Below are 10233 nucleotides of genomic sequence, written 5' to 3' on the forward strand. Positions count from 1 at the left end.
ATTCAAAAGGCCGTTATCATCGTTTCGCATTCCACCCAAGCTTCGCTTCCGGAAATGGCATCACCAAAAGGACGTCACGATGTCAATCACTGCACCTATCCCCTCCATCCATTGAAACCAGTCAAACCAGATTGCCTTCCTCAACCGATCAAAACAAACCACCCTGAGCGATCAACGAAGCAAACTCCTGATCCCTGATCACCTACCACAAAATCAGCACCAGCACCAACACTAACCCAAACAAAACCACATCAAATAACTTACAATATACAACGGCTCAATCACCCCCCAAGGAGGACAAAGACAATGAGGACACTCCGCCCGGGTCCGAGTCGAACCAAGCGACCCAGCCAAATGACAGTCCTTGTCATCGCAGCGCTCCTTAGCCCCAGTCGGGTCATTGATTATCTCCAAGCAGGCAAGATAGACCTTGACTTCGACGACATGCTTGGGGAATGCAACGCAGCCGGTAGGTTTGTGATAGACGGGGAGATATTCGCACATCTTGTACCTGGCTGCGTGTTAGATATGTCTGCATCTGCTTCAACAGTGAGGGCCGTTCTTACCGTAGAAAGGAAGACTGAGGTTTCAGACTGAGAGAATGTTTGGAGAGATTACTCTGATCTTTTGGGTCTGTTAGCTGTATGTTATGTGGCCACGCTGCAGCGGAATCGGAATAGGCATACCTTGCCAACACCGCGAAGACCAGACAAATGGCACAGCGCAGAAGCCGTCGATGGGTAAGCAGCTCTGAGAAGTAATAAGATAATGAAACCTTCAGTAAGAAGACAAGAAAATAAGAAGTAATCTCCTCGATGGCAGGTAGAGAAGAGGAGGAGGAGGAGCCGAAGACGAGGGGGGGTGACAGTACAAGAAGACATCTGCGCTAACCCCCGCCATTCACTACAACATTGAATCATGTCATGTATAATTCCTAACTCCTCTCGTCTCTTCCTACAGATCTGAGTATCAAGATGCCCATGTTGAGGGTCGATCTGAACTTGATAGACTTCCTAATCTGTATACTTCTTCAGCTCACCATGCTGAACGCTCATTGGCTCAAATGATGACGCTAACTGAGCGCTATAATGGCACGTGCTGCACCTTAAACGGAGAGCGCTAAACTGTTTTTGTGAGGCTGACGTGTGTTATCTATTTTGTACCAGCTTTGTAATCTTTCAGCCACTTTTACCCCTCAGGTGAATACACAATAGCTGCGCCACCTGGACGGACAATAAGTGAATTGAGTAGTCAAAGTCAGAAAAATGATAGAATCAAGCCATAGGATTTATTCAGTGATATGTACAGTTATAAGAAAAGATATCATGCTGAACTCATAAACGTCTGTCTTAATTCTAATAAATCAAGAAGGAAAAGCGAATCATCCGCAGCAATCATTAGGCAATACAAATTCGTGGTATAGAATCTCTTGACAACCGGAGATCTGGAAAGACATACTTTCTCTAGAGCCGTTGAAAAGCCCTCGCGAAGAATATAACATAAGATATAACTCCTCAAAGCCGACACAAGAAGCCGCTCCAAAAAGGTCCAGGAAGATCCAGTATGGATGGCAAGTGAATCAACGAGAGTACTGGGGTTAGCAATCCAGGGTGTCGTTGGACAATCATTGAACTTGGCTGACGATCTCGCTGGCGCGGCTCAGGCTCTCCACCATCTGCTGGCACTCCTTCCGTCGGCGAATGGTGTAGTCGCTCTCCTTGAGCAATTCGTCCAGCTCGTTATTACGGTACATCTGCTCGAGCAGTTCACGTTGCATCTCATCCTTGGTGAACCTGACCAAAAGTTAGCACAAACCTCAGTCGAAGCTGTCGATGCCACTTACTGAACGAGAGTGTACATGATGGCCTTGGGAACCATGTCGATCATGGTGCGCTTGACAATGTTAAAGTATGAAGTGATAAGAAGCTCTATCCGCGTATTAGTTTCCGCTGTCTTAGCAAGTTTTACCTAAAACTTACTGATCACCTCGACCTCTGTAGCTTCACGCTCAGAAAGAGTGGCAGATGCCTTGAGGGTGGGTGGAGGAGGCTCCATGGCAGCCATCTTCTTCTTGTTCTTGGATGCCCAGAAACTGCCGAAGAATCCAGAACCACTGTTGTCTGTGGCGGCTACGGCATCGACCGACGGGCTGTTTGCACGAGGAGGCAGAGGCTTGCCCGTCTTCGGGTCTACCTGCGTAGGCTTGCTCGCTTGCTGGCGTTCATTGATAATTGCCATAGCCTGCTTTCCGTCAGGATCGTTTACAAAGAAATTGGAACCAAATGTCACTTACACGATGCCCGTTGAGGAAATCGGGGTGTCCAGTGTTGATGTAGCAGGCCTCCATCGAGATCAAGTCGTGGACGAGCTTGTTTGTCGGCTCCATACACTTCTTGAAAAAGCTGATCACAACAGCATGGAACTTCTCCTTGAGCATGGGATATCGTCGGAATAGCTGCTTGTTGAGAAGCTGACCCAGAATGCGCACAAGTTCGTCGTAGACCAGCGAGATGCACTTCAAACTGGGATCCTCCAGTCTCTTGATCTGTTGCTTGACGATCAACTCAAAGGCGGTCGTTCCGACGAAAAGCGCAGGAGACGAGCCAGAAGAGTTGTAAAGGATTGTTCGAATATCAATATCCTTCACTTGGTCGAATGGATCCACGGCCTTGATACCGTTCGAGTACAGTTCGTGAAACACAAAGCTGATACGGGCACCACCAGAAAGCTCGATGCTGGACAGCTCCTGGTTGTTTCCCTCCAGAACCGTGCGATACTCATTGCTGAATTCGGTAATGATGTTAAGGATAATATTGGCGCTGTTTCCGAGCATTGAGTCGCCAAGCTGGGAGAGCTCGGCCGTGTACTTCTGGAGAGAGGATGAAATTCTGGCTTTGATATCGGGCAAAGTCTGCTTGATGTGCATCATAAGGATCTAGAGAACGGGAAGTCAGCTAAAAAATTCCATGATGGTATAATTGAACCAATAATGCATACCAAGTTCAACTTCCTGGCAAGGTATGGTGTTCCGCAGTACGAAGCCTTATTCCGATAAGCTTTGTGGCTCTCGAAGAAGTTCTTCTCGTGCTCCAGTGCGTATGAGATGGGACGCTTGTTCTCAATATCACGCTGGCCACGGTTGACCACAGGGACGTAACCCAGTCGCAAAGGGATAATCCTGCCCGCAAGAATATCCACCACATCCGTACCCTCGTCCATCAGATCAACCTTGGTTAGCACACCAATAGTGCGCTGACCCTCGGGATCCACCTCGCGCGCCAGTTTCAATCCGTCCGAGTTGGCAAGATCCTGGTTGGCAGAGGTGACCGCCAGGATGATCGCGTTGGGCTTGCTGATGTACTTGAGAACCATATCCCTGATCTGTCTTTCAATATCCTTAGGCTGGTCGCCGACTGGGACCTTGGTGAGACCGGGCAAATCAACCAGTGTGAGGGTCAGGACATTGGGCGAGTAAATTCGCAAGTTGATGGGCGCTGGCGAGATACCGGCATTGCGACCGACTTTCTGTTCAGTTTCACGCACAATCTCCTCGCGAATCTTGTTGAAATCGTAAAACTTTTGTCCGGGGATGTGGAGGAACTCGCCGTATTCGTCGACATTCGCCTCGCTGTCCGTAGTTTCTAGTTTTTCCTCCTTGACTCCGTTTGTTACCGAGTTTCTTGAAGGCCTGTTGATGAGCTGTAGGATGAGGGGTCTCCGAGTCACGATTCCCGATCCACGAGGGAGGCTGCAGCGAGCAACCTTAATTAGCGACGACTCACAGCACAACAAACACGGGCGCAGGAAGAGTAAACTTACAAGTCCCTTCCAACGATGTTCTCGAGAACTGAACTCTTGCCACTAGATTGCGAGCCTACCACTACAATCTGTGGCAGATCAATGGGGTTATGAACCTAACCAGACGAGCGGTGTCAGTATCGGGCAGAGGGGCTCGCTCCACGACATCGAAGCAGAGAGATCTCCAAACAGTGGATGAGACACTTACACCGACTGTCGAAAAGACATCTTGAAGTTTGTTCACCAGTGAAATCAAGCCGGGATCATTAACGTTTATACTACCAACGATCATACAAGTTAGCTAACGTTTTCGGAGCTTGGCCTCGGGGGAACAGGGGCATGCGCACGAGGTTGTTGTCGGGCTTGCCATGGTTGGCAACTGTGTAGAGAAAGCGATCGCACAGAACTATTTCTGGAGTAGAACAGAAGATTTCGATTCAAAACGGATGAGACTCGAGTGTATGGCCTTCGCTTGGAGAGAGTGTTGATTGTGGGTAGGAAAGAGCGGGAAGAGTTGTTGGGATTGCGGCCAAGTGTAGAGTTTCGCTTGCGGTCCAGATCAATATAGAAATAGATGGGCAACGGAGGAATGATAGGCATCAACTTAGGGACACTGCACCGTCCAACGACACTCCTTGTATCTATCCTCTGAGAATAAGGGCTTCAGTACTAGTTATTATGAAATACTCGGAGAGCGATCCTTTTACTGAAGTCCAAACTAACGTTGTCGCTCACGAGAGCCATCGCTGCACCCGTCATGTGGCTGTGGCCACCCGAGACCGCTTTAACAGTGGTGCCTAACATCAGCCACCGACTTTGCGATCACAGGCATCAAAGTTCTGCACGCATCATGAGGTAGTTTACGATATGGTAGACTCTTATGTCCCATTTTTACCACTTATTTCCTACAGAGAAATCGCTCTACCAGTTAGCGCGCGAGATAGATAAACTTGATGCTATCTAGGTGCACTTGTATATAGCCCATAATCAAAGATCAAGTGTATAAAAAACCACAAGGACTCGACAGTCGGTACTAGCTTGCGGAACAAGAAAAGTCGGCTCAAATAATTACAGAGACATAAGCTTGCTACATATAGGCTTCTAATAGACAAAAAAGAAAGCACCTCCTCTCAGGACTTTCGTCTCCTTACTCATCCGACACCGAAGCGAATCTCTCCGACATGGTCTGAAGGATCTTCTCATACTGTGTAGATTTGTTAGTGGCTAGAAACTACCAATTTGACAGGGAAAATTGGACTGACCTTCTCTGTAACCGCTGCCTCGTTTTCTGGAATTTCAAACTTCATGTTACGCAGAGAGGTCTGAATGTCAGCTGTGGCCTCACGGACCCTGCTCCAGCTCTGCCCCTGAGCAATGGCCTTCTGGGCCTCATCATGGAAGCCCATGAAAGCCTTCATCATATACTCGGTCTTCCACAGGGGACAGAACTGGTCATAGTCACTGTAACCGTTCTGCTGCAAGAAGTCATCCTTTACCATGGCCGCGACGTCCAGGGTGATTTTGTCCGAGTCACCGAGGGCCGCCTTACCGACCAACTGCACAACCTGATCAAGATCCTCGGACTTGGACAACAGTTCCCGAATCTGGTCTCGTAGACGTGGGAATTCGGGATGATGCTTTTCGTAGAACTTGTCCAAAATGGTCGTGTACTTGCTGTATGAAATCGATGTATTGATCGAGGGGAAGTGTTTCCGCTGAGCAAGTTTCTTGTCGAGACCCCAGAATACCTGCACGATACTCAGCGTGCTACTGGTGACGGGGTCGGAGAAATCACCACCGGGAGGGCTGACGGCACCAACGATACTGACACTGCCATTTCTCTCGGGGCTTCCGAGAGCGACACTCTTGCCAGCACGTTCATAGAAGGAGGCGAGCTTGGCACCTAGGTAGGCAGGGAAACCCTGGTCCGCAGGCATTTCTCCCAGACGACCTGAAAGTTCACGCAAAGCCTCGGCCCAGCGAGAGGAAGAGTCCGCCATCATAGCCACGTTCTTTCCCTGGTCACGGAAGTACTCGGCGATCGTGATACCGGTGTAGATGGAAGCTTCACGAGCGGCGACAGGCATGTTCGATGTGTTGGCGATCAGGCATGTACGCTTCATGATGGGCTCTTTGCGACCTTCGACGTCGATGGACAGCTAAATAAAGTTTCGTCAGCGTGCGATAATCTTAGCAGAGGCCTCAGTTCCCGTACCTCTGGGAAATCCATCAAGACTTCAGCCATCTCGTTACCCCGCTCACCGCAACCGACATAGACGATGATATCACTGTTGGAAAATTTGGACACACTCTGAGAAATGACAGTCTTTCCGCAACCGAAAGCTCCCGGGATGCAAACAGTACMGCCTTGTACACTAGGGAACAAAGAGTCCAGTACTCTCTGGCCGACGATGAAGGGCGCATCGGACGGCAGTTTCTCATTGACCGGTCTGGGCACACGAACAGGCCAAGAGTGCATCATACCATGTTCCGACTTCTGTCCGTTGAATTCAATCTCCAGGAGCTTCTCTTCAACAGTGTATTGGCCAGCAGGAGCTATCCGGGTAATGGTACCTCTAGCGCGGGGAGGGAGGAGGATCTTGTGGTCGTTGAACAAGCTGTTTTCAAATACGGTACCCCAAATGTCACCACCGGTGATGTGATCGCCGACCTTGAACTTGCCGGGTTTAAAGTCCCATTTCTTCTTGCGATCCAATGCATTCACTGCAATACCACGGGGAATGTAGATACCCTTCGAATGAGCAGCGATCTCTTTCAGGGGTCGCTGGATACCATCGTAGATTGTTTCCAACAAACCGGGACCAAGCTCGACCGAGAGAGGCTTGCCCGTCCGCATAACAGGGTCGCCAACCGTTAGACCAGCTAGAAAATGGAAGATTAAAATGTTAGACTCGTGGTTGCCAGTAACAGTTCGTCATAGTGTAGATGCGAAGCTGTACCTGTCTCCTCGTATACCTGAATGGTAGCCTTATCTCCATCGAGTCGAATGACCTCACCAACCAACTGATCATGTCCGACTCTGCACTAAAGTTGGAAAGACCATTTCAGTCAGCTAAACTAAGCTCGACCATACGTTGAAGTGAAGCGTCAATGATGACCTACCAGCTCATACATAGCACAGCCGATCATGTGCTCGGCCACCACGACGGGGCCAGATATGGAGAAGATAATCCCATGCTGGTCCTCACCAGTCTTGTCCTTACCAGAAGGAGCCATTATACGTGAAACTGGTGTGTGTATGGATGAAGAGGACGGGGATGAGGGAAGCTCGATGTTGCTGCTGCTGCTACTTGAGCTAGAGGTCGTTGAAGTGGGCGAAACGGGGAGCGGTGGCAGTTCGTCTGGCCCGGGCGGTGATGACGGCTTGGATTCGGACAGATCAACCACGCCGCGACTGGCAATCAGGTCCAGCAAGGAGGGGCGTGTTTTGAGTCGAGGTCTACCCAAACCCAGCATCAAATTCGTAAGAGGGATGGGTTTTTGATACGAGAAGGCACATATGCCGCAAATCACTCAAAGTACAAGGGAAATTGATGGGATCGTAAGTTTACTCAGCCATCCTACACAGCCGGCTTGGTCTTGTCTCTGTCCCAGTCTTGTATCGGCACTAAATCAAAACAAGTGCTGATTATCAAGGTCTCTGTTACCACTATCTAACATTTGGCCGTTTATTTCCAGATTTTGCTGGTGCACTTTGCGGTTAGAAGGAGCTGTGAGACTTTAATATAGTATTTAATACAATCTTTGACCTGCAGCTAACACCACTTTCAGACACTATAAGACCTAAAATCATCTGAAGGAACGTGGTCCAAGAGTGCAGCTTGTGACTGCTCATCTATCAGTAAGTAGAGGGTGAGGGGCAGAAGGTCGAACCTTCCAGCAATCAGTTTCTGCAGTAATGTCTCGAAAGAAGCATGATAGACTGGACTGCATCTTCAAGCCTTGAAAGATAAGGTGCTTGCGATTACCGACCACCGGAAGATCGAGCACCAACTGTGTTGTTAACAAAGTTGAGGCCTTCTTGCATGTAGCGCAAATACTTCAGCGCACTGAGTGTCAACCGCACTATGATGGTTTTTCTGACCTACCATGCTCCATAATTCCAGAATTGATGCATTTCATCGGCACATCTCTTAAGATCTAAATGTGGACAGTCGTGGTCAACCGTTCAGAACATTGTCTTCGTGGCAGCCATTTGTTAAAAATCAGGTGATCTCGTGGGTGCCTGGGGCAGAGACTCAGCTCTGGTTATGAGAACCACTGGAACCCGTCATCACCTTGCCTCCATAGCCCATCCCTGATCAGGGACTGATAGAGTATGATTGAAGGGCTAAATACTGATGCACACGCATAACAACACATGGTTGTGACAACTATGATCCAAAGATATAGGATCTGCCTAGACTCCCCCACACAGAATCATTTGACCTTACTGTGCTCTAGTCTGCCTTTTGAATCGTTTCTACCTTGCGTTCACATGTCAAATAGCAAAGCTGCCTAAGCCCGTTAGTGGCTTGCCTCGATCCATGGGTGGCAGCTTTGGTTTGACTTGTCGGAAAACATGGCCTTCCAGCTTCAAACTCATGCGAGCATGGTGCATACCAGCAGCACTGTATATACGGGAGGGATGTCTCAGGTTGTTGCCGGAATCGCTCAGAAGAACAACTTCTACAGAGCACTCTTCCATGACAACATAAGCACGCTACGTGATATATTCAGCATAGGATAAAAGCTTACTTGCTGTGCTACAAGACATGATTTCATCAAACCATGAAGCCCAGGGTGTGTGCGACTACTGGGGTTACAAGTTCGAATGGACCGATCTTCATCGACCCGCGGAGCAGCTACGTCCGTTGATGTTCACTTATGACAAGCTTGCGGATGACTGTCTTCAACGGCTAATTGAGATCTCACCTGTACCTCGTCGAGACACTGCTAAGAACGAAGAATCGACGTCCACGCCAGTAAAGAGAGATCTATACGTTTTGCTAGAAAAGCATCATGATGATGATCTCAAGATCAAAGAATTTTGGGATGAGATCAACACCGTTCMAGTCTGGGTTGACTGGGAACAGATTAACAGAGGACAAGAAGTATTCTACCGTTATGGAATGGCGGTGCTCAACGTGGTAAGCTTGGAACAATTTCTGTAGATTGCAAAGGATGGACTAACGTCAACATCATATATAGCTTACTTTTCAGAGTTTACTGGGCGGAATGTCCGACTCCTTATTGCAACACAACTAATGAAACTGAACTAACATTTGCGGCAGGGGTTCCGGACGCATCGTCGAAACCTTAGCAAGGACTGGAGGATTCTCCGCAGATGTCGCACGACGCAGGATGCTGGAGACCCTTCAACACGTTCTCCAGGTGGTCGGGTCTGTGGATGCCATGAGACCAGGAAGGGCTGGTCACGCCTCATCCGTTCGAGTGCGGTTGCTTCACGCCGCTGTCCGTTCACGAATATTGCACCTGGTCAAGAACAAGCCTGAATATTACGATGTTGACAGCTTCGGCATTCCTATTAATGACCTTGATTGCATAGCCACTATCAATAGCTTTTCGACAAGCGTAATCTGGATTGGATTGCCTCGGCAGGGTATCTTGCTGCGAGAGCGAGAGGTTGATGACTACCTCGCCCTGTGGCGGCTGGTGGCGTACTATATGGGCACACCGCATGAGTTCCTCGAGACTAGGGCTAAGGGAAAAGCCATGATGGAATCCCTCCTCGCGTCGCAAATAGATCCCACCGAAATGAGTAAGATTTTGGCGCAAAACATTATCTTGAGTCTTGAAAACACCGCTCCCACTTATGCATCCAAGGAATTTATGGAGGCCATGGTTCGGCAACTCAATGGCAAGCAGCTGTCTGACGAGCTCGATATTCCGCGGCCCAACCTCTATTACCAGGTGCTCGTATATGGGTACTGCGTTGTCGTGATGTGGTTTGCTTATACTTTCAGATTGTTTCCGCCTATTGATCATGCGATGATCAAGGTAAGAATGCGCGTCTTGCTTCTCGTCACTAACTGTCGACTATCTCCGTGCTGATGAATCGCAGTTTCGTCGCAGGAAATACTATAAGATAATCAATGACAAGGACGAAGGGCTCGGGGGGGAGACATTCTTCGAATTCAAATATGTACCTTTCTACACTCGTACCACACGACTGGGGAAACGCAAATCACCAAAGCGGGTCAAGCGTGGGGTAGAGTATGTGGCGCTCATGGGTCTTCTGTTTGCCGTTGTTGCTGCTGGCACACTGTTGGGCAGCATTTTGTACTTACTAAATAAACTACACCGTTCCTAAGGCACGTTCTCTCAGCAACGGTTAGAGGTCATGAAACTTGGGATGTGTAGCAGACCACTTCTCCAGAGCAGTTTGAAAGGCAAACCTGCTACGAATTTGCT

General features: G+C 48.9%; 4 protein-coding genes across 4 annotated transcripts; 1 reads left to right on the forward strand and 3 right to left on the reverse strand.

The window, feature by feature from the left end:
* Window positions 1-148: 148 nt before the first annotated feature.
* Window positions 149-504, reverse strand: Asppvi_004093 (uncharacterized protein; the record flags this gene model as incomplete). Its single annotated transcript, XM_043300049.1, has 2 exons — window positions 149-202; window positions 265-504. The coding sequence occupies 2 exons, from the start codon at window positions 502-504 to the stop codon at window positions 149-151; spliced, it is 294 nt and encodes a 97-aa protein (XP_043155984.1).
* A 1120-nt stretch (window positions 505-1624) lies between these two features.
* Asppvi_004094 (dynamin-like GTPase vpsA) lies at window positions 1625-4168 on the reverse strand (the record flags this gene model as incomplete). Its single annotated transcript, XM_043300050.1, has 8 exons — window positions 1625-1793; window positions 1844-1928; window positions 1980-2241; window positions 2294-2935; window positions 2998-3748; window positions 3820-3914; window positions 4007-4076; window positions 4146-4168. 8 exons carry the CDS (start codon window positions 4166-4168, stop codon window positions 1625-1627), a joined length of 2097 nt encoding a protein of 698 aa, XP_043155985.1.
* Window positions 4169-4945: 777 nt separating this feature from the next.
* Window positions 4946-7275, reverse strand: Asppvi_004095 (H(+)-transporting V1 sector ATPase subunit A; the record flags this gene model as incomplete). Its single annotated transcript, XM_043300051.1, has 5 exons — window positions 4946-5002; window positions 5061-5957; window positions 6014-6681; window positions 6759-6843; window positions 6922-7275. The coding sequence occupies 5 exons, from the start codon at window positions 7273-7275 to the stop codon at window positions 4946-4948; spliced, it is 2061 nt and encodes a 686-aa protein (XP_043155986.1).
* Window positions 7276-8573: 1298 nt separating this feature from the next.
* On the forward strand, window positions 8574-10132 carry Asppvi_004096 (oxygenase MpaB family protein; the record flags this gene model as incomplete). Its single annotated transcript, XM_043300052.1, has 4 exons — window positions 8574-8948; window positions 9010-9038; window positions 9093-9819; window positions 9884-10132. 4 exons carry the CDS (start codon window positions 8574-8576, stop codon window positions 10130-10132), a joined length of 1380 nt encoding a protein of 459 aa, XP_043155987.1.
* Between the last annotated feature and the right edge of the window lie 101 nt (window positions 10133-10233).

Source organism: Aspergillus pseudoviridinutans (assembly GCF_018340605.1).
Source record: "Aspergillus pseudoviridinutans IFM 55266 DNA, scaffold_3, whole genome shotgun sequence".
NCBI lineage: Eukaryota > Fungi > Ascomycota > Eurotiomycetes > Eurotiales > Aspergillaceae > Aspergillus > Aspergillus pseudoviridinutans.